Genomic DNA, 24,908 nt, shown 5'->3' with positions numbered 1-24,908 from the left:
AGTCGCCGTTTCGGATACGGCCTAAATCTACGCCCGAATGTGAAACTACTGAAAGCTGGTTTATACGCGGACGCACGATGGTCGCAAGGGCGTTAGATAAACGCGTGACGCATTTTAAAGAGGAAGCCGACGCCTAAGCGACCAATGAAAAGGCTTTCCACCCCGCGCTGCCAAAACAAGCGTCTGCGTAAGTTTCGTGATCGGAGATGGGCACAAATTCTTAATTTTTTACAAGTAACCTGACCTGAGGTCAAGTTTAAACACCGGTTTTTCTTCGTTTTTATGATGACTTTATTTTTACTTTTATATGTTGTTAATTAGTATTACATTTTTAACAACATATGTCATTTTTATAGTCAGAAACTATATTAAACTAAAGTAATGGACGAAACAGAATCTCCCCAACGTAAAACTCCATAAGGTTGGGACCACAATGGTCCCGGAAGTTCAAATCTGCGCGAGACTTGCACAGTCTATAGTGTCCACTGCCTTTAACATATTAGTTTTGGTTGAATAGACCTTATGCATTGACGTCATCCAGCCGCCAATCTTTGAGGTCAAACGGTGACGAAACAATCGAAACGCACATAGATTGGCCAATGAACAACCTCCTTTTGACCTCAATGCGGGGGCGCCGTACTGAAATGACGTCATGTGCATAAGGTCTATTAAAACGGCCATTTTGGACGCCTAGATTTCGGAAACAGCTCTATTGGGATTTCCGGGATTTTAAGTTTAAGCCACTTGGGGCATTCATAACACCGTACTACAATTTAATATTTTGAAAAAATTTTCCCTTAAAAAGTTCGTAAAATGAATTCACTAGTCTTAATTTAAATTTGATGTTCATTATTCATTTAGTAAATTAGTTTGGGGTTGAACTTCAATTCAACCCAAAATGAATTAAAACTGTCAATTTGACTTTTGTTCGTTTTTGATGAAATGTCGAGTTACATATAATGTGTCTGCTTATGCCACCTCGCCCCAAACAACTTGAGAAAGTTGTGCTTGCATGTTCAATCTTTGATGGGGTCTCCTTCATATTTATTTTATATATTTCCTCAAAACCTCAAACATTTATTTTATTTTATTTATTTCCCCAAAAAACTCAACAAATGGAGAAGATAAAAAGATTTATAAAAATTACGTATGTGGCGCTATTATTGTGCATGCTATTGCTCATGTTAACATACTACCAGTCTCAGCCTAGAGTCCAAACCCAAAGCTTAAATATTTTTTTACTGAGGAACCAAACCCTCATTTTTAATTATGGGCTGAAATTAGGAAAGATTTGGGGAAATTCTTTTGTGTTAAACTATTATGTGACGCCACTATATTAATGAAAGAGTACATTATTTTTACGAATCTACACTTATTCAACTGTAGATTCGTGTGAACAAACTTGAAAATGCCTGTCTTTCCAAAGTATGATGTGAAAACTACTCAGCAGAAAACATGTTTATTTTAATGTCCCCAAACCATTTTTAAAGTTAAACAATTTACTTAAGTAAATAACATAATTTTAATCAAAACGTTGTACTCAATAGTGTTCAAGCACTATAATAAGCTTTTAAGTATAATTTTTTTTTTAAAGTAATAAATGTGACCAAACGTCGCTCGACAAAGTAAGATTGGGGGAAATAGTTTAAGTTGGAGAATAGACTCGAACGTGTAGATTCGTGACTACAATGTATTCGCCTCCAACTCGTACATTCTATCCACGAATCTACACTTTCTTGTCCATTCTCCTTTAATCTGCACATGTATCTCCTTTGAAGTCTTCACCTTAAATGGCCTTTGGCGATTTCTTCATTTTAACAAGAAGACTATTCAGAAAGATACCGGTGCCCGTTTTCATGCACAGATATTATTTATTTATTCACAGGTTTAAACAAGTCACAATAAAATTAACATACAAAATAAAGAAAACACATAAAAACGTGAATGCATGTCCAGTATAGATACAAACAATCGGATTAATAAGTAAAATGAGGTATTCATAATTCAATGTACGAAAACAAAAACTGGGTGGAAATAAAAAGTTCAACTGGGCCAGGTCTACTTTGAGCCCAAACTTATAGCAGGTAATTATGGTACCTATAGTAATCCAACCCAAACCATGTTAACAACCCTTCTTAAATGATCTGGATTGAATTGTAAGAGTTTGATGCCTTTAACTATTCAGGTAGAGCACAATGTGATAGCATTGTAAAAGGAGAAATACAGTTCAATTTGTTGGTACAAAATATGCAGGTGAAAGACCTGGGCCCAAACTCATAAAGCTGTTGAGCAGAAAATACCATTTATTTGCTGAGCAAAAAGTGAGTGGGGCACCAGTTACAACATTGTAAACTGAAAGGAATGTTGGCTGGTATCTGTTTTTGCTAAACATTTTGTTGTTTATGCTTACAGGCTTTAAGAAATTGGGCCATATCGTAAAGTAGCCTGTATCAATTACAATGCAGCGTACTGTGCAATGTTGAGTACGCGGCATTGCATTGTTTATTAGAGATAGTTCTAACCAATGCAGCTGTTTTATTGCTACATTTATATGCCTCATTTAAAATCCAATAGTCTGATTGGTTAAAAATAGAGTCATGGAAATAGCTGGGCCCCTTTCCTATAAAGATGACGTCATACATGTAGTAAACTAAGCCCGGTTCTGAGACCGCCGGAGCTCCGAGACCGCCACACCGGGGCATTGCTGCAATCGACTTAGTCTGCCCTGAAAGTAAACGGTCGCAAATAGGTCGCTCGTGCGTAGCCGACTGTGTGTACAACTATCGTTCCGTGTCACGGTAGTCAGGGTTTGTTGATTAGAAGAATCTTCGTTAGGTATATAAAAGAAACATTGACAGCTTAATAATCGGGACACAGTTAAAATTATAGGCCCTCGGTGATGTCAAAACCATGACTATGCCCGAAGCGATATTTCCATACTACTAAACGCATTCATCTCAACCTTCAAAGTCAACCAGGTGTGATTCATCTTTAGTTAGAAAAGATTTTTCTTATTACAGCATAAAATCTGGCACTATTTCATTATAGGGAAAAGGTGTAATGTAACCCTTGTTTATAAAATGCATATGGTTGGAAATGGCCGACCGTGTTAGTTCGCACAGTAAAAGGAAAACCACGCAATTTCGGGGCAAACTTGTGTGGATCATTGTATTCTACTTTAAAAACATCTTTCCAACCATATGCATAAAAATTAAAAAAACGGTTACAAACGCTGTGTCCCTTAAAAAGCATGACAAGCACTTGCTCTTCTTAATAAAATGGCATTACAATCAAACCATTCTCTATCTACAAGTATCAAAATGTATTGATAAAATATTTTGTAATATAAATGGGATGAGCTTTTTATGATTTGAATAACTCATTCTTATCATCGATTATGCACAAATTTAAACAAAATTTAAGTAAAGATTAGATGCATAATCATGTACCTTTGATAAAATGGTCACAAGAGACTATACAGCACGTCTTGGGAAATCTCCTAAGGTGTTGAATATTAAAACATGACAGTTAAACAAATGGTTCTGAAATGTCAACGAGAATAGAATCTCTGAGTGTATTACTTGTAGTTATTTTGTGGAAGTAAACAGGTAGGATATTTTTAATGTAGAGGGTAAAATAGTACAACTATCACAAACAAAATTGCTGATAGCACAGGGAACTGTTTTAGTTTTGAATATGCATCTTTGACACTATCGATAGTTTGCATCAAATTATGTTACAAATTTCCTTTGATTTGAGGGGTAACGTTTACGGTAACAATCAAAACACTGATTATTGGATAATTTAGAGGCAGGTGGGTACTGAATTAAGGCTTAGATGTACATAATCATTTCTCATCATATAAAAATCTAACCCTTCCTAATTCCAATAAGAGGAGATCTACATACATATAGATCACACCATGTGTAATCATTATTCAATGCGCATGTCAACAAAATCAAGCTACAGTCAAATAGGAACCAACCACATCAAATTAAACAAGAAATGCCAACGAGGCAAACCAGTTCAGCAGCTTTCAGAGCGTAACCTCCAAAACGTGTTCACATTGGCTAGTAATCTGATTCATTATACTTGGCCCAAACATCCAAGAAGATCTCTGTCATCTGATCGGGGCTTAAAGAATAAAACAAGAATAAACAACTGTACATGATGTAAACTTCTTTAAAAGGCTCAAACCAAGAAAATGAAAATACCCGCAATCTGATGTGAGCAAATATTCAAATATGACTGACTGTCCATTGGTGTTCTGCTTCATCTTTGAATCACAAGGTTTGGATCACCTTAATATTAACACTGCTCAGAATGGTAGCCATAAAGACCATAAATTATCTGCTATTCTGTATGTTTTACGCTCACTTGCATGGTGAACATTATGTTCATCAAGTGTCTTCATGTACCGGTACTGATGGTTGTTATATCTTTAATGAACTCGATGTTAGCACCCCCCCCCAAGTCAGCACTGCATCAGTTTATTCCTTGTCAGTAACAGAGTACAGGGTGGTATTTAATCAATCTTAGTATAATCTTAGATTACGGCAGTGACATTCTATGGTGCCCAGAGGCCTACACTCAATAAGGTACAAGTTTAATTCACTTTATAAATGGTATACATTAACATAATAATCAATACCACAATTATTAAAAACACATAACTGGCTACTCTTACCAAAGCACTATGTACAAATGTACAAAAAGCATATAATTACCTCACAAAATATGATAACCTATTGCTTTCTGCCAATTCTGGTATTCATTTAGAAGTTTATATACAAAGGACTATTGTTTGACACATGATTGCATTAACATTTGAATGCTTAATGTATACATTTTAAATGTTTATATTAAAAATGGTAAATTTGAAAGATGTATAAAATGTTGTTTCAATAAACTAACTATTTTTTAAAAGTCCCTGTTCTTTGTCTTTGGTGATGTTATTCTTGATCAGTGTACATGTAGTACCTGGAGTATGCAACCACAGTGGGTAACCATGGGGTTTGTCACCTAGTGCAGAACAATGGGGGGTTTGTCACCTAGTGCGTAACCACAAGGTGTGTTACCTGGAGTATGTAACTATTGGGTGTGTTACCTGGAGTGTGTAACTATTGGGTGTGTTACCTGGAGTGTGTAACTATTGGGTGTGTTACCTGGAGTGTGTAACTATTGGGTGTGTTACCTGGAGTGTGTAACTATTGGGTGTGTTACCTGGAGTGTGTAACTATTGGGTGTGTTACCTGGAGTGTGTAACTATTGGGTGTGTTACCTGGAGTGTGTAACTATTGGGTGTGTTACCTGGAGTGTGTAACTATTGGGTGTGTTACCTGGAGTGTGTAACTATTGGATGTGTTACCAGGGGTCGATTTCACAAAGAGTTAGGACTAGTCCTAACTTAGGACTAGTCCTAAGAGATATCAAAAACATACAGCTAGTCCTAAGTTAGGACTAGTAACTCGTCCTAACTCAAGATAAGACTAGTCCAAACTCTTTGTGAAATCCACCCCTGGAGTATGTAACTATTGGGTGTGTCACCTGAAGTATGTAACTATTGCAATAGTTACATACTTTGGGCGTGTTACCTAGAGTATGTAACTGTGGGGTGTGTTACCTGAAGTATGTAACTATTGGGTGTGTTACCTGGAGTATGTAACTATTGGGTGTGTCACCTGAAGTATATAACTATTGGGTGTGTTACCTGGAGTATGTAACTATTGGATGTGTTACCTGAAGTATGTAACTATTGGGCGTGTTACCTAGAGTATGTAACTATGGGGTGTGTTACCTGAAGTATGTAACTATTGGGTGTGTTACCTGGAGTATGTAACTATTGGGTGTGTCACCTGAAGTATGTAACTATGGGGTGTATTACCTGAAGTATGTAACTATTGGGTGTGTTACCTGAGGTATGTAACTATTGGGTGTGTTACCTGGAGTATGTAACTATTGGGTGTGTCACCTGAAGTATGTAACTATGGGGTGTGTCACCTGGAGTATGTAACTATGGGGTGTGTTACCTGGAGTATGTAACTATGGGGTGTGACCCGAGTATGGAACCAATCATGGGGTTTGTTACCTGGAGTATGTAAGCATGGGGTATTCACCTGAGACCCATTGCAATGGCTGCCATCTTTGATGACAAACAATGGAAACATGCACCACTCTCAGCAAATGATAGCTCTTCATACGTGCGCACGTTTCATCAGCAATGGTGGCATGCAAGGGGCCTTTAGGCAGGATTGGAATGCATGTTTGTTACTTGGGGTAGGTATATACATGCAGTTACATTTGTAGAACTTTTGGAACAAAGGTCCCCAAAACGTTTTTGTTTGTTCAACTTGGTCTCCACAAGGGAATTCTTCAGTAAATGAAATAATTGCTCCAATACGCCTCTCTTAATATTTATGCATGACGTCATAATTCTTACCCAAAATGAGGTTATGGGCGCATGTCCCCAATCACTTGCAGTGGCTGCGCCCTTCGCCTCCTTTTGAGTTAGCATTGTGACGTACCTCATGCATAAATATTAAGAGAGGCGTATAGCATGTCCCCACAACCGTGTGTGCAAAAAAACTTGTGAGTGTGTGCACCTTTTCGTATTAACACTATGTGTTGCATGGTGTGTTTAACCATGAAACATGTCTACGCATTCAAACCAAGGATTTTAACAAAAGGGATCTGGGAAAATGACAGAAGGGGACAGTCCTTGCTCGCTCAGTGATGAGTACAAAACTTATTGGGACATCGCTAAAAAAAAACAGAAAACCCAAGTCCAAACAATGCGAGGACAAAGGGGTGTCCTCGGTTTGTACACTAATAAACACTACTTAGTAATGCAAGACAAAAGTTGTTTTAGTTTCAAGTTGTGTCAAGGGTTTAGTCTGTGAGAAAACACACTTTTCTTATACAGTAATGACAAGTTTTTAAACTCATGTAGATAATTAAGCATGCTTTATCATGTCAACAGTATGTTTCTTGTACACATCAGGTAATATCAAACATGGGATTTGTATTGAAAAGGTGCTGTTTCATTGTTACTAGGGGCCATGCCATGTACATGCAAATCACAGTATTGGTTCATTTACTCCAGGTAATACAAGCAATCCCACAACAAGATCAATCATTCTTGATCTAATCTGGACCCAATTTCATGGTTCTGCTAACCATAAGCAAGGGTTAGCAGAGAATTTTGGCTTGTGCACATGCCTACCCCATGTTATAAGGCATTCTACGCTTATACAGCTAGCGCACAAATTCGGCGCTTGCCGTGCACAAGCAGATAATGGCGGTCGAAAGCACAGAACTCAGAGGTAAGCAGAGCCATTAAATTGGGCCCTGTTCATTCACTGATGAAATAAAGTGTTCTTGATGATACCATAGCTATGATGTAAGAAGATCATTCAGCCAAACAGCACTGCCCTCAACACTCTCTGGCTGGTACAAACGCCAAAGTATTTTACAAGATGAGTGAAGAATTCAAGCCGACATTCCTAAAACAAAATCATAAATAAGTCACAGATATGTTTGGTTGTTGACCTAAACTTTGTTAAAAATATTGTTAACAAAATTAGGCTCCAGTGTAAATTTTTAAAGGAAAGGCTAAGGTATGTCCAATCTTTCGTTGTTAAGTTTACTCCAATTTTGTCTCAATTTTGTCAAGATAATTGATAATTGATAAGAGAGGGACTTGTATAAGTTTAGGGATTTAACTCTCAGTGTGTACGGAATCATGATTTGAAAGTCTTACCAAGGAAATTCTTGATACTGTTGTATGATCATTAGTGCTGGGCGCATAGTGAAATTTTGTTATTCGGATACCGCTGGCCAACTATCCGAAATTAACCGGATATTCGAATAGTTTTTTTGCCGCTAGAGGGCGCTGTTCGTTTGTGTATGAGATCTTATGGGCGGATTGATATTAGTTTTAGACAGTGTCACTCGGTTCATTCATAAAAATGACCGGATCTAATTTAAAGATGGCGATTTGATTTTTCTTTTGATCGTGATTCACTCTACGTGAAGGAAAACTTTTGTAATCTTTGAACAAATTACGTCAGAAATGTCATTGTTTTAACTCTTCACGGAGGTGAGCATAGTTTAATACTTAATTTATGCTGTTTTATGCTGTCCTAATAGAAGTTTCATAAGGATTCAGACAAATCATTCATATCAGTTGTCGCCCGACGCCCGCGGATATTCGGATATTAAAGAATATCTGGTTACTCGGTTGTAATTACAGAACTATCCGGTTTATAAATAGCTATTCGCGCCCTATGCGGATATCCGGTTAAGAAAAAAAAGGCATTCGCGGTTACGGATAGGAAAACCTATTCGCCATTAACCGGATATTCAAATAATTCGCCCAGGCCTAATGATCATCATAATAATAACAATAATAACAAATTATTATATAGCCGAGCGCATTTCATAATAAAGGTCTCAATAATAATATCAATAATATCAAAGTCTTACATAGCGAACGTACATGTATCTACTAAACAAGGTACTCGAGTATATACAAACTTTCAGAGAGATAGATTATTGCAGTGATGGATTCTGAGTTCCAGTTATTTAGCACCTTATAGCTACGGCGCATACAGCACCCACAGCCAGGAACACCGGGCGAACCCGTTCTCTTTTCGATAAGTGCACTTGGTTCTTTTACTTGCGTTACACAAGACATGGGACCAACGGCTTTATGCCCCATCCGATGGGCGAAGCAATGGTTAAGTGTCTTGTTAAAGGAAACTAGTGTCACTGCTGGGGATTCAAACCCACACTCTGCTGATCAGAAACACCAGAGTTTAAATTCGGTGCTCTTAACCACTCGGCCACGACAGTTCCAAAGCGCTTTACATTAGTGCCCTGGTCATTGGGAAAATAACATTCCTTTAATCTTTCTCAGCTCCTTGGGGAGTACACAACCCTGACGTCCTTGGCGCTCCAGTGGCTTTCTCATACACAATATCAACCTCTACCCTACCACTACCTGTTAACACAGTTAAAATGACTACTAAAGTGTGTTGTTTTACTCTCCATGTGACATACCTTTTGTTTTGCCAGCTGAATCAATAACTTGCCATAAGCATTGGCCAAACTCCTCCAAGATCAACTTTTCTGCTTTTGCTTGTGAGTGATGTTTTTGCTCTGTCTGCTCTGCCTGAGCTAATAGACACTGGCAGGTTGCTTCAGCCACGTCATTGGTTATGAAGGAAAATGGTAACCTGTAGGGAAAGACACCAGAAAACTACATTATTACTGAATAAAATAAGTATTAAAAAAAAGTGTGCTTCTATATTGAATTTCCTGTCATAAAATTGTTGTTATGAGAGACCGCCCAACATCACAAGCCTGGATAGATACTTCAAGGTGAGAGCTACACATAATTGATTAGGGCTGTAGACCCAAATCAACTGCTACCAGGTGCACGTTGCCACTTACTCATGGGGCTGATACAGGGTTAGTTACCCTATACACAGTCCGTAAGGATGTAGGCATGGGTGTCATTCATTGGGAGCCTAGCTGATAAAGCAGAATGCACTACCTCCGCAACCTTCCCTCAAGGGCACAAGTGTCATGACTGGGATTTGAACCCACACTCTGCTGCTGACAACACCAGTGAACAAGACCACTACGCCAAGACACGCCCCACAAATAAAAAACCCTGTTGAAATCAGACAATAAATTAAGTCTAAGGCTTTATTTCCCATGAGTGATCTGTAAACTCAAATACTTTCCTTTTTTGGAACAAAAATAGTGCATAGTCCACTAAAGTCGCCATTTGAAATGAACAGGTAAAGTGCTATACAGAAATTGCTGAACATTATAAAGATACAAATCATCATACCTTTCTCCAGAATCATTGACAGTAGCAGGCCTTGATGGGAAGTCTTGAAACTGTAGTTTGGTGTTAGCATCGGTCTGTTGCTGAACCCGTACCTCTGCAGCATCTGCAAGATGCATCAACGTCTTACGTTCTGGACTCTCCTCAAAGTTCTTGCATCCGACACACTTGCAGTTATTGGAGCACAAGATTTTTGCCTGGTTAGATAGAATGCAAGAGACAATGGAACAAAACTAATGATGTATGAGCTTAAATGTTTGTTGATGTGATGGCTGTGAGTCTGAGAGTTTTACATCTTTCTATACAATATGACAGCATTACCTACAACTTGTACAACACCAGCCAGCACAATGCATTTAATACAAACCATCCAAAAACTCAAATTGCTTGAAAACATCCAAGGGAAACCTCAAAATGAGATGCTCAACAGGCCTGGGAATTCATTTTTTTAACATGTTGAAAGGGCAAGTCCATTTTCATTATGCAAAGGGCACTTACATTGAAAATCTGAAAGTCAATGGGAAACTTTTGAAGGGCACTATGGCCAACACTAGGGGCAACGGTGTAATTCCAGGCCTGGCTCAATATCTATGATCTCTACTCCCCATCTCAAGGCCGGCATAGACTACTATACACCAGGTATCGCAAGATTAGTGTCACAGGATGTTCTGCTCTCCCTGCTGGAGATTCAGACACTAGCACAAGACAGGAGAGAATGGGAAAAGCTTGTGTCTGCGTGCAGCTCATTGCTGATGATACAATTATGGTTTTTAAAAATGAAAACGAAATGATCAGTTGGATATAGACTTACCTCATAACACTCACAGTAATTCTTGAGACACCCTGAACGTTTACAGTTACAACCCTTGTTATGCCTTCTATCCAACTCTCCATTACGTCCTTTGCCTATCTTGGGTTTGAAGGCATTAGGGTTACGGTCAAGACATGCTTTTATTGCTCTGGCCCTGTCATCTTCATGTTCTAAGTTATTATAGCAGTTGTTGCAGTTACAACTGTTGCAGAATTCACCATTGGCAAAACAATCACAGTACCTAGAAAGAAAGAAATCAAACATCAATTATGACTACAAAACAGTAAATGACTTTAACATTCCAAGATTTGATACCAAAACAAACGTCTCATATGAAGGTGACCTTTCATATTTCTCGGAATTAACAGTGTCAAGTGAATCTAATAAGTGAACTCTCCTCCAGACTGGCCTGTTTCCTTATATATTCTGAAACTTGTCTCAATTGCAGTAGTACATGTACATATGGCATAGAGCACTACATGAAGATTACATGCTGGCATTTGCTGCCATGAACATGGTCTTGCACAAATGCATTTACCAACAACATAAGGGATGCACTGTGGCCAAGTGACCTACATGTAGTGCACCAGACTAAATTTCTGAAGGCAAAGTCATCAGGGTTGGGGTTTGAATCTCGGTCATGACTCTTGTGACCTTCAGCAAGACACTTAACTATAGTTTACTTGACCCAGCCCTGAATGAGTAAAAATAAGGGAAGATGAGGTTCTTGTAGCACAGGCTGCGATAGTCACAGGCTGCGATAGCCACAGGCTGCGATAGCCACAGGCTGCGATAGCCACAGGCTGCGATAGCCACAGGCTGCGATAGCCACAGGCTGCGATAGCCACAGGCTGCGATAGCCACAGGCTGCAATAGTCACAGGCTGCAATAGCCACAGGCTGCGATGGCCACAGGCTGCGATGGCCACAGGCTGCAATGGCCACAGGCTGCGATAGCCACAGGCTGCGATAGCCACAGGCTGCGATAGCCACAGGCTGCGATAGCCACAGGCTGCACTAGCCACAGGCTGCGATAGCCACAGGCTGCAATAAAAATTTCCTCATAAGGCGCCTTTTACCAGGGAGAAAATGCCTTGGTGCCCTTGCCCTTCCAAAAACGAAGCATACAGGCTTGATGCACTCTATTGAGTATACTTACAATTTCAAGCATTGTGACTTGGTGCAGTTGCATGGTTTACGGGGTCTCTGATCAGCATCACTGGGTATTGAACGCCTCCTTCAAAATAAAAATGTCACACATTAGATCAATTTTATGTGCATCAATGAATCAAGTACATTTGAGAAAATGAAATAAACAAATAAGGCAATAATCACAAAGACAAAGTATATGATACCTTAATACAGAACTTACAGCAGTATGTTTTTTTTGACCAGTCACTACAGCTCTGCATATTGATTCCATAATTTGATTTGATAATTAATTTAAAATGTGAGGACCTGTCCTATTTGATAATTTTGTTTCCTTCAAAAGTTCAGTATGTATGTAGGAATCCAAGGCTCCCATATTGTTTGTTTTTATCCAAACAGTTAGTAAAAGGAATGATTATAACCATACAACACATGGCATTTATTACCAACATTAAAATATACCTCGTAGGAAGACAAACCTTTACCATGTTTACAAGAATGTTCATTGTAAAGTTAATGATACAAACATGTACATGTAGCTGTTGTTTTGCACGTCAACACAAAAACTGACAATTTAGAAAGAGAAATAATGTACTTACATGCAACAATTTTAAGCAAACAGAAGATAAGAGCAATGCTACATGGGTGTACATGAATGCATGTATGTCGAAAACATAGAAATTGAAGTTAGTAAGTTTTTTTTACCCATTAATGATCCGACTTGGTGGTGGTGGAGAATGTGGCCTTGGTGTAGGAGCTTGAGGAACTCCACCAGAAGGAGCTAAAGAAACAAAGTTCTGGGGTGCCACTGGTTTAGCCTGCGTCACTACCTGCTGTAAAAACACAAATTCATTACACAGGTAAAGCATTATATTAGACTGGCTCAAGGAAAATCAAACACAAGCACCACGTACATGTATTTCAATCTTGCTACACATCTAATTGTTTTTCCCCTCCACTATAGACCGATCCGATCGGATCGGTCTATAAATCCATCCTTCTATGAAATGTGTAATCCAGAACTATGTAAACAAGTTGGAAGTATACCAGGTAAGTCTGCTGCCACCTACATTAACACATGTACATTGTAGTGTTACAAAGTCTCCCATGGTTATATCAAATGAAATGAAAGAATACTTATGTACATATAGGCAAAGATTTTTCTCAAAAAATATTTAAATTGCACGTCGCATCAGAGTACAAACACTTCTGCCTAGTGCATAACTCTATAGAGTTACCCAACCAATAGTGTTGCTACGCAAGCTAGCTAGCTATTAATTCGCTCATGTTAGGAGTTCCTTCTGTTTTCTTCAAAAGACTGTCGTGGGTATTGATTGGACTGCTGCACTATCAATGCAGTAAGGCCAAAAAAAAAATTAAAAAAATATATATATTTAGCGTCCTGCTTTTTTGAAAAAATTGAAGGATTTTTATTTCTTTTCAAAATAGCTACCTGACACATTTTTTAAAGACAACCGGCTGAGATCATTATAATGTATCATTAAAAACAAAACAAAAATGAAGCAGCTTCTGAAAAGGAAGCAGGTGGAGACCCTAAACATGTTTTAAAAAAATGTATTCGCTTTATTACAAGAAATTAGAGTGGGATAAAGAAACCTAGGTACTTACCTGCTGAACCATTGGAACCATAGCAAAGCTTTGTAGGATATTACCAGATGGTGCCAGTAGTGTTGTACCTGGTGGGAATGCAGCAAACCTTGTCTCTCCTGTTACTGGGTTTATAATCTTTAGCTGGGTATTGGCTGGCATGATCATTCGATTCTGACCGGAACCTGTTGCAGCCTGGGTAACATTGCTGCGGCTTGCCTGTATAGAATCAACACTAGTGTAGTACATCATAAACATTTTACATTTAAAACCTAGTTTTAAAAACTTGACTACCCTTTTTCAGTGATTTCTTAGCCGGCAGCTTTTGCTCAAAGTGAAGTGATAGACTCATGGTTTTTATCACACCATGATCTCACAATCTTAAATGTCTTTTAGCTTAGACATAGAGGAAGTACAACAAATTTTGTATAGACCTTTCCTTTGTTGATAAACAAACCGCCTTGGTTGGCATGGACGGCCGAATGTCAGTGAAACACTCAACTGTTATTATAGATGTTTTAACCAAATTCAACATTTTCTGCAATCTGATCAATTAAATAAAATACCTCCCATAATTAGTTGTTTTATTTACAACAAAATCAACACAATGTTTGGATATTTGTGTACATTGTTACAAATAGTAGTGATCCATTTTTGATTTGCATTTTTGGCTTTCCATAGTTTTCCTACCTCCTGGGTTGGCAAAAACTCAGGCTGTGACGTTGCAAAAGAAATGTTTATTCTGACTGTTATCAGGACCAGAAAAGTTTGGGGGATCAGGTTGGCTCAGTGGTTTCGTTCCCAGCCTTTCGTCTCTGTGGACCTTGGTTCAAACCCCACTTCAAACCGGAGCCTAAGATTCAATTTCCATTCCCCACCTGATTGTGTGTTTTTTCCGCAATTGGGGCTTTACTTCCACATCTAAAACTAAACATTTTCTTCTTGTTTTAAACTGTTCATCCTGTTATTGGTGATAATTGTGCTGTTGGATATTTAAAGGCAGTGGACACTATTGGTAATTACTCAAAATTGATATTAGCATAAAACCTTATGTACTTGGTAACGATTAATGGGAGAGGTTGATAGTATAAAACATTGTGAGAAACGGCTCCCTCTGAAGTAACGTAGTTTTTGAAAAAGAAGTAATTTTCCACGAAATTGATTTCAAGGTCTCAGATAAATTTTTAGGTCTCGAAATCAAGCATCTGAAAGCACACAACTTTGTGTGGCAAGGGTGTTTTTTCTATAATTATTATCTTTCAACTTTGAAGACCAATTGAGCTAAAATGTTCACAGGTTTTATTTGATGCATAATGTTGAGATACAACAAGTGAGAAGACTGGTCGTTGACAATTACCAATAGTGTCCGGTGTCTTTAATAAAAAATATTTATTATAGAACTGTTTGATGATGTCTTACCATGCTTACCTGTGCCGGTGCAATAGGCACGTTCACCTTGACTGGGTTTATGGCAGGTCTGACAATACTATGTACTGATGTCACAGCCGGAGCAATTGGTTTAGCAGTCGTGGTCACCATCACAGGTTTCGCTACACAGAAAAAAAATACCAATAAAATAAGTAACAGCGTATGGTAAAAAACAAACTGAGAATTGGGTGACAATACTGGGTGAAATTATTGTTCATGAGTCTCATACGTGGGTACATAACCATTGTCAGTTCCTCAATGCGTTTACCAGTCTACACTGTAACTCTATAAATGTGTTACATTGAACATACAAACTTTTAGCAATAAATAGTTAAATATTTTCGATATTACTAAAGAACAGGGTTTCAAGTTGTTCAATATTTGGCATGTGTATTTAGTAGAAAGGTGTCCTGAAAAGACATTCATCAGTCCCTCTCATCAGCACAATACTGTATGCATTTTAAGTAATAATCATAATAATAGTGGCTTCTTGTACAATGTAGCGCGCATATCCGTCACTCAGTGACGCTCAAGGCACTTTCATTAAACAGTATTTTCCTGCAAGGTATATGTGGAATTATGTTTGAATTATGAGACCTCTAGAATCATTTTACATAGCACCATGTAATGGTTTACAAAATATATATAACTGACATACACGTGCAGATCCTTGTCATTTGATTGGTGGAACTTACTTCACGTGACATTCACTATTACTCCCATCCGCACCGGCGATCAAAAAGACCTACTTGCCCATGGGGAATAGCATTTCACATTCAACACTTAGGATCATCCTTGTTCCCAATGTTTTTGAGCAGTACAGCATCGCCGCACCGCTGCTAAAACAAAGGAGCACCTGTGCAAAAGGCATCTTCTTTGAAATATGGACCATTTTACAACCTCAAATGTCATTTTTCAAAAAATTATTTTTGACCTTTTCAGATATTTCAAATAATTGTATACATAAATGTTAAGGATAGTTCAGTTAATTTTAATCGTGTGGTGATCATTTTAAAAATGTTAAGTCTGCAGCAGTGAAACCTGTGGTTGTATATATTTAATTCAAAACTAGCTTAAAGGGAGGGTACACGTTTGGTAGTTACTCAAAACAAATATTAAAAGTGACTTGGTAACGAGCATTGGAGAGCTGTTGATAGTATAAAACATTGTGGAAAACAACTCCCTCTGAAGTAACATAGTTTTAGAGAAAGGTAATTCCTCAGTAAAATAATAAAAGACTTCTATTCGCGCTATTCCTATCTGAAAGCACACAAATTCGTCCAACAAGGATGATTTTTCTGTCATCATTTTCTTGCAACTTCGATGACCGATTGAGCCCAAATTTTCACAGGCTTGTTATTTTATGCTTATGATGGGATACACCAAGTGAGAAGACTGGTCTTTGACAATTCCCAAACGTGTACCTTCCCTTTGAGTAAATGACAAGGAACATTCATTGTTTACTATAATGAGGCCCAACAGATGTACTTTCAAACAAAATCAGTAAAAAATCAACAAAACACCAAACACAGAAAATATAAGCCTGACAGAGGAGGGCAAAAGGTTGACAGATAAACAAAGCAAATAATTGTCTGTACGTGTAATAATTTTTTTTCTGCCACAAGACTACTGTAATTTTTCTGATTATTGCAGCCTCTCATACCTAATATCTATCAAAAATAAAAACTCTGTCAAGCGTCCACATTTGTTTTTTTAGGTAAAAAACGTAAGTATCGAATGTATGTTTTGACAGATTTTAATAATAATAAAAATAATAAACAGCATTTATAAGGCGCATTATGAATAAAAGATTCCTCTATGCGCCTAACAATAAAAACTAAAAGGCTAAACAGAAACAAGACCAATTAAAAACAAAGAGGCAAAATACTATTTTAAGTGACGATTGCAAAAAAATTACAGATTTGCATGACGTTCCAAAAAACAAGACGGACTTAATTGCAAAATGACATTCCAGACTTTATTACCTTCGCGCAATCCACATCAACTGAGCGGAAGTTGATTTAGTTTCCAAAATCTTGCGTTCTGAAGAAAGTATTTCCGTTGTAAATCATCTGAAAGACGTTTTGGTTTTTCCGATGGATTGTCGAATGGCAGTAAATGTCAAAGTCATTTTCTTGACAGAATTATTTTGCCCGAGTGTAAGATCGCGCAGAAAAACGTGCTGATCGCGCGTTCCATAAAAACACTGAGGGTGCCTGACTACAAGCAGACGTTTGAGGGGAATGTCTCGTGTCAAAGGTCATCTTACAGGCTGATCGGAAAATTCATGAATGTCGCGCTGAAGTAAATGACAGACAAGGAAAAATTACATCGCTGGAGATTTGTAAAACTGATTACTCTGATAGTTGACCAGGTATCGCAGCAATAATTGTCACAAAATAACTATTATTTGTACGATTTTCTTTGTATTTTTTTCGAACGTTTAGAATGTCTTAAAAATGTCTTCTTTTTTTTATTGTCGGACTTTGATTGTATTTTGCCGTTAAATTAGTTGTCAACATCCCCCACCACCTGCGCATTCAAAAGTTAAATAAATGCCACGCAAGTATGAAATTTTGATCATCCAAATACCTCAATTATCTAACAGGTCGTTGAGGTCTGTCAAAAATGCTAACACGAGGAACTCAAAATCTTCTACCTCGATTTATTTGACAGGCATGGGCTGTCAAAATTTTGTATACAATAATATCTTGCTAGGTACATGTACCTCTTAGTTTATTACAATGTATAAACAAACAAAATAGCTTTCACTTATGAAAATATCAGGGTCCGAATTTCAGACTTACAAATGGTCCACATAATAAAGAAGATGTCAAAAGGTTGTGATCCAATTAATTGTGCATTGTTGCCACTACGCGGCGCTATATGATTTTTGGTTGTCAGTAATTTGTGTGATTTTTCATAATGTTAAACTTTTAAAATACATCAAATGACAAGGATCTATGTCAGTTACATGTATATAAAACAAATATTGAATGGCTTTAATTCATGGAATGGAAGGATTATTATCGCTCGGTAAAATTTGAGGTGTTCCATTTCACTTGGCTTCGCCTCGTGAAATGGAACAGTCCAAATTTGACCTTGCAATAATATTCCTCCCATTCCACTCAATATTTGTATAATGTACTGTGGCGCAGTATGCTGCCTATCAGCAGTAGTATTAAACTAAGTATTAAGTAAGTGTTAACACTCATACTAACTATCAAACATGTTCAGTACATAGTCCACATAATATGCTTAGTGAGCATTGTACTATGTACACAATTATACACACATAAACACATGTACCAAACCTCCCCCCCCCCCCCCCCACTGTAGAATGTCAACCTCATAGAGTTATATAGAAGAACTAGAGGGCGCACTGGTGATGTAGCTTGCACAAACGCAACGGGACAGCAAGGAGAAATGCGCGCCATTCTGTACGTGCGTTGAATATGAAGTACACATTGTAATTTGTGTTTATTGAACGCTACACGATTCTGTTCTGTCAACTTACAAAATGGCCGCACAAACACACGCTGTGAGATGCTGTTTTGGCAACTTTGAAAATGGCCGCCTGGGTGCTTGCCGGGGCCGCGTATAAAGGCCGGTGCGCCCTCTAGTTCTTATATATAACTCTATGGTCAAGCTCCATTCTGTTACAGAACTGGATGTAAACTCACATTGGGTAGTTGCTGCACTTGATGCAGTTACAGTCACCAGTCTAATGTAGGAGAACTTGGAGCCAGGGACGTTGACTGACTGTACAGTAGTAGCTGGGGTAGTCACTAGGCCTGCTTTAGATGTAGCTGTAATGTTGGTACTGATGGGTTGTTTACTCTGTGATTGGATAGCTGGCTGTATCTGAATAGTCTTTGTCTGACCCTGGCTTGACACCTATGTACAAAACATCAGTCACATCAATGAATTCATCATATCCACATTCTGGTATTATCTATAGTATATAACAGTTTGATACCTTCAAAGAAGAGTTTCTTTTTTTTCGGGGGGGGCGGGGGGGGGGGGGGTAGTGTCAAATGATTTATGTATATAGTTTGTTTACTACGCAAGTTTTAACTTTCCAAAGCCAAATATTTTACCTCCCAACTTAAATTTGATAGTGCTTTTTTAGCAAAATTTCCTAAAGCCATGTTTAAAAACTGCCCACCATGTATATATTGCATATTTAAGCATGGCCTTGTAATCTCCTCTCAACCAATCAGAATGGATGAACAGTCCCCAGTAGTTATGAAAAGGTTTTAAAGATTTTACTGTGAACCATGTTCTGGGTCCTAAAATGGCAGGATTTAAAAGAAGTAGTTTTGACAACTTACCGTGTTTGCAACCATAGCGACTGTCTTGACCCCAGACACAGATGTCAATGAGACTCCACCTTTCGTTGTACCTGAGCATGTCTTGACGATCAGTCCTTGTGGTGGAGTTGGGCAAGGAGCTATTTTCTTTGGTATTATACTTAGTCCAGTCTTTGTTGGACTTTTCATTATTGGAATTGGAACTTTGGTCACATTTTGTTTTGCCGGGGATGTTGTGATGACGATGCCTTTTTGGACTACTCCCTGTTGGGGAACCATGCCTTGTTGAGAGATGGGAATAAGCTTGATAGGTGATCCGGAGGACAGTAACTGCCTTCCTCCAGTGGTCTGAGCTGCACCTGTGGTCATCTTGGTTACTGTTGCAGTGGTAAGTCCAGCTGTACTAGCTAGTGACTGTTTGCCTGAAGGGTTCCGTGTTATTATTACCTTGGTAACAACTTGACCAGAGGTTGAAGATGGTATGCTCCGCTTAACAATGTTTTGTATCGTCTTACCCACCGGTGACCCTGGAGGAAGAGTTATAACTTGTGTTGGATTTCCACTTGACGACACTCTGACTTCAGTGGGTAAAGATGAAACAGTAGTCTCACTAGTAGTAGCTGTTATGATTGCTGTGGTGGGCTTGGTCGCTTTGGAAGGAGATGATGTACTTGTGTCACTGCTAGACTTTGCAATCAGACTGTCTAATTCTGCTTGGATTACTGCCACAGGATCAGTCTTGCCAGTCTTAGCTGCTTCTTCCTTGGCTCTACTCCTTGTCTGGGACCCTGAAGATGCCATGATTACATGTATATCAACTTTTCTGTGTCACGGACTTGTAGAATAGGTTAACATCAGAAAGAAATCACATTGAAGCTGCAAAACAACAATAAAACATTGTACATAAAAAATAAACATCAGGTTGGCTTCTAACGTTTACACGTAGGTACATGTACATTATTGTACTCAAGGCCCTTAAACAAAGAGCTTGCCTATGTTGTTAAGAGCCCCTGCCTGTAAGAATGTACCAAGTGGTGATTCATGGGTTCTCAGATCTTCTTCTAAAAAATTAGAGTGATACATTATCATACCAAACGAATAAATCCAAAATATTAGTTTGCTGACGCTTTCGGTTTGGGAGTTATCAGTTATCAAAGTTTCGGCCTAAAAGCCTTCGTGAAACGAATAGTACATTCCCTGTAAACACAAAAATGTGCGCCAAGGTCATCCTAACAAAAGTAAAACATTTTTTGAAACCTCCAGTTGGGCTTATAACAAAAGTAAAAAAAAAAATGTGGGATCTCGTTGGCGCGTCATGTTACGCGCACCTGAACCTTTGACGAACAGTGCCCTCGTGCCATTTTCAACGCCTCATAACTCAACGCGCCTATAAGATCTCATGAATTAAACAAGTTCACATGAAAGAGCTTGCATCCCTAAAACAAATTGAAGTGCAAGGTGCGTGGGATCTCGTTGGCGCAGAGAAATAATAGAGGTCAAAGTTCAAATTTTACCAATATTTTGCGTTTTCGCACCTCCGTAACCTTGCGCCCACCACAAAAAGTTGTTTTATGGCAACCGGGTGTTGGAACAGTTTTCATCTAATGACAAATGAAAAAAGAATCTTGGGATCTCTGCAACTTGCATGTCAAAAGTTTTTTTGAAAATTTTCTAAAGTATTGCCATTCCACACATTTTGGCCTAAATTGGCACAACATTCACTTTTTTCATCACTGTAAGTATCTGTGCCAACATGATCCCATCAATGTTTTCTTGTATTTGGTTAAGTTGAGTGTTCCTAAACAGATTTCAATTGAAAAATAATTGGGATCATGTTGGCCCACCAATATAACAAAGGTCAAAGGTCATATAAAACTACACTACTGACTATTTCGGGCGATTTTGCGTCGTCTAGAAATCCAAGTGCCAATATGATCCCATTAAATTGTCTGCGTTTTATGATTAAATATAGATACTCAGCAACACATAAAAAGCAAAAACCAAATGGGATTTGAGTGGCGCTAACAAATATTACAGACCAAAGGTCACAATACGTGCCTGCATGTCATTGCATTGCTGTGGCAACCGAAAGTGAGAAATATCCCCAATTTCAAAATCTTGGCAAACCATGAAGGGGATAGGTCTCCAAAACAAATTTTGGTCCAGATATAGATTGGACTTGTTTTTACAAATGATGTTAGTTTAATGTTGGTTGGTAACTGTAGCCAAGGTCAAAGGTCACAAAGAACATGGGTGTTTTTTATATTTTCTGTCAAGAACCAACTTCAGAGCCTTTTCAAGATTTTATTTAAAGAACAAGGACTCTATCCTTTCAGTTTGGGACAGCCACTTATAATATCTAGGCACATATGGTTGTCCCAAATTAATTATAGAGCCCTTCTTCATTTGATAAAATGTTGACAGGGCTTCGAAGTTGGTGCTTGACAGAAAATGTATTACAAAACACCAATATTTGTGTGGAATGACAATACTTTAGAAAATTTTCAAAAAATCTTTTGACATGCAAGTTGCAGAGATCCCAAGATTTTTTTTTCATTTGTCATTAGATGAAAACTGTTCCAATACCCAGTTGCCATAAAAAACAATTTTTTGTTGTTGGCGCGCAGAGTTACGGAGGTGCGAAAACGCAATATATTGGTAAAATTTGAACTTTGACCTCTATTATCTCTCTGCGCCAACGAGATCCCACTCACTTTGCACTTAAATTTGTTTTAGGGATGCAAGCTCTTTCATTTGAACTTGTTCAATTCATGGGATCCTATAGGCGCGTTGAGTTATGAGGCGTTGAAAATGGCACGAGGGCACTGTTCGTCAAAGGTTCAGATGCGCGTAACATGACGCGCCAACGAGATCCCAAATTTTACTTTTGTTATAAGCCCAACTGGAGGTTTCAAAAAATGTTTTACTTTTTCTGGGATGACCTTGGCGTTTTTGTGTTTACAGGGAATGTACTATTCGTTTCTTGAGGGCTTTTTGGCCCAAACTTTGATAACTGGTAACTCCAAAACTGAAAGCGTCAGCAAACTAAAATTTTGGATTTATTTGTTTGGTATGATGGTGTATCACTCTAATTTTTTGGAAGAAGATCTGCGAACCCATGAATCACACCCCCCCCCCCCCCCCTAATTTGGTACATTCTTACAGGCAGGGACTCTTAAACAAATGTAATGAAGAAATCAAGTAATAAAAGTATTAAAAAAACACTGACTGAAGAGAAAAAAAACCCAGATGAATGTTCCAATAAACAAAAATAAACGTAATGTCCATAAATCATGCGTAGGGGGCAACTGTGTTGGGGGCGACTTTGTTAGGGGGAGACTTTGTCGGGGAGGCGACTGTGTCGGGGGGGCGACTGTGTGTCGGGGGCGACTTTGTAGGGCTAGGGGGCGACATTGTGAGAACTGATGGGGCGAGTTTGTACACAAAGGGGGCGAGCTTGCTAGTGGGCGACTTTGTAGGAGGCGACTTTGCGGGGGGGGGGGGGGGGGGGGCGACTTTGTAGGGCTAAGGGGTAGCCCAGGTTGGACTCCTCCGTTGCGTGCAACGCGACGGAGTCCAGGGTATAAAGGTCCCGTACCATTGCGAAAATTTTTCTAAAATCTGTTAAAAATATTTCTATCGAAGTCGGGAGTCTGAACTTTTACTCACATCACATGTTAATTGTAGTTGGAACTCCAAGCCCGCATTATTTAAAATTGTTTAATTTCCCTTTTGGTGTTAATATTTTGTGAATTTTTTTTTTAAATTGACGTTTTCCATTCCCACGTCGTGCAGTAACTTCCATGTAAACACTTTCTTGCACTGATCACTGGCGGCACCATCAACTTGCGTCAACCACCCACTAAGCAGATGGTTAAATAGTCAGTGAGCAATTTACACAAAGCGCAGAACATATGATACCGAGCATAGACATCTTGTGCCAAGACTCCATGTGCTGGAAGCGTATCTTTTTCCCAGGACAGATGAGGCCGTTAAATTGGCGCATGCTAAGTGGCCTCATCTGTCCTAGGAAAAAAATATACGCGCGCAGGAAAGCGCCCTCTGTTGTCTGTCCATATGACAAGAAGAAGCCCTGTGAAAAAGCAAGATAGAGCAGACGGCTTTGCTGCTTATAAATATTTTTTAAGAAAAAACTCTCTTTGTAACCGAAATTCAACCTGAAACTTTAAAAAATTCTATTTGAGGGTCGCACTAAATACCGACAACCCACGACCCCTCACGACAACAATTTTTAAATGAACTTTAACAGAACATTTGAACATAAGTCAACCGGTAAATATATGCACAAGAGTCATATGCACCCAAATCACTTTCAAACTGTTGAAAAATTGTATTTTTAAGTGTACAAAAAGTGTTTTTTTTACCCCAAATTTAGTAACGAACGGAAATATCCGCCATGTTGTCTTTCGACGTACTCGAACGATTCCATTACACCGCAGGGGTGATACAAAATGCAAGATGATTATTTACCATTTTATGTGCCTCTCATAGTCCCCATAGAGTTTTTAAAAATATTATATTTAAATCTTCCCTTTTATTGCAATCCAGAGTGTCGGCTTAGTTACTAACAAGAAAGGGAAAAAAAACAGCAGCTAAAACCAATAAGAAAAAAAATACAACTAAGCCCTCAGAAATTACCCATGCCCCCTGCGGTGTAATAGAATCGTCCAAGTACGTCGAAAGACAACATGGCGAATATTTCCGTTTGCTACTAAATTCGGGGTAAAAACAAATTTTTGGCAGTTAAAAGAACAAAATTTTCAACAGTTTAAAGTGGTTTAGATGCATATATGACTCTTGCTTGTGCACATATTTAACGGTTGACTTATGTTCAAATATTTTGTTAAAGTGCATTTAAAAATTGTTGTCGTGAGTTGTCGTGAGGGGTCGTGAGTTGTTGGTATTTAGTGCGACCGCTATTTGAGGTGTAGTGCTTTCCAGTTTTATGCCTCCAGGATTTTAAATGTGTATTGAAGGAGATGAAGGCGAGTTGATGGCACCTAGTACATGTACCCATTTGACGGCGAATAGCGGCAAGACAACGCGGTGCACTCAAAGCCATGCGCACTTGGGCTCACACTATCAATTGGTATACGATGATCAACATCGCCAGTGCAGAACTTCAACATATTTTCGGAAATAATTTCTTCCATATTTGTTAGCTGTAAACTCGTTGAGGATAACTTTCCGTATGGCGCCACCACTTTTTCATTCATTTTTACAAAAAGGGATATATCAATCAGCAGGTAAATTAGATATTAAATTATTTTATTTCGAATGAAAAAGTGGTGGCGCCATACGGAAACTTTTCCTCCAGATATATCGGGTCCATCATGCATGGAATGGACAACTCGACACCCGATAATAGAGCCCTCGGACCATTGACCATGCACACACGAAATCGAGACGAACGTCGCCAATTTATGTCAAAATTGCCACCTTAATATTTCCCAAATTAAGTTAGGCTTTACAAATAATGATAAGATATGTCTGATAATGTAGATATTTATTTCAATCGTTAAGATATGTTTTGAAATATAAATGAATTCTCACCGAATTTGAAGATTTCCATTGCGGCTATTTGTTCAAAATCACGCGCGTACCACTACATGCACAGTGACAGCCCATAATATTTACAAAGTGATCAAAGGTCAACCTCACTCTGTAATTTTTATTTTCAAAAATCATAAAAATTAAGGTTTTAAATTATTTGAACATATTTT

General features: G+C 38.4%; 1 protein-coding gene across 4 annotated transcripts; it reads right to left on the bottom strand.

Moving 5' to 3' along the window:
* Nucleotides 1-1,516: 1,516 nt before the first annotated feature.
* LOC139952956 (protein lin-54 homolog) lies at nt 1,517-24,806 on the bottom strand. 4 transcript variants are annotated; one of them, XM_071952297.1, is made up of 11 exons: nt 24,739-24,775; nt 19,186-19,952; nt 18,535-18,748; nt 14,852-14,973; nt 13,445-13,642; nt 12,521-12,648; nt 11,826-11,903; nt 10,668-10,908; nt 9,860-10,053; nt 9,061-9,236; nt 1,517-7,502 (listed from the first exon to the last, which is right to left on the bottom strand). In XM_071952297.1, the coding sequence occupies exons 1-11, from the start codon at nt 24,755-24,757 to the stop codon at nt 7,489-7,491; spliced, it is 2,151 nt and encodes a 716-aa protein (XP_071808398.1). In that variant the 5' UTR covers nt 24,758-24,775; the 3' UTR covers nt 1,517-7,488. The 4 variants fall into 4 exon arrangements, with proteins under 4 accessions (XP_071808398.1, XP_071808394.1, XP_071808396.1 ...); XM_071952293.1 differs by having other exon boundaries at nt 1,518-7,502; nt 14,843-14,973; XM_071952295.1 differs by having other exon boundaries at nt 1,518-7,502; nt 12,521-12,645; nt 14,843-14,973.
* Between the last annotated feature and the right edge of the window lie 102 nt (nt 24,807-24,908).

The sequence above is a fragment of the Asterias amurensis genome, chromosome 21 (assembly GCF_032118995.1).
Source record: "Asterias amurensis chromosome 21, ASM3211899v1".
Lineage (NCBI taxonomy): Eukaryota > Metazoa > Echinodermata > Asteroidea > Forcipulatida > Asteriidae > Asterias > Asterias amurensis.
The sequence above is the reverse complement of the archived record's forward strand: the minus strand, read 5'-3'. Positions and strand labels throughout refer to the sequence as shown.

Coding starts and splice junctions, on each gene's coding strand:
- LOC139952956 (XM_071952293.1), bottom strand. Junction 18,749..19,185: donor TCGCTATGGTTGCAAACACG/GTAAGTTGTCAA, acceptor TTTTGTACATAG/GTGTCAAGCCAGGGTCAGAC. Junction 14,974..18,534: donor AAGTGCAGCAACTACCCAAT/GTGAGTTTACAT, acceptor TTTTCTGTGTAG/CGAAACCTGTGATGGTGACC.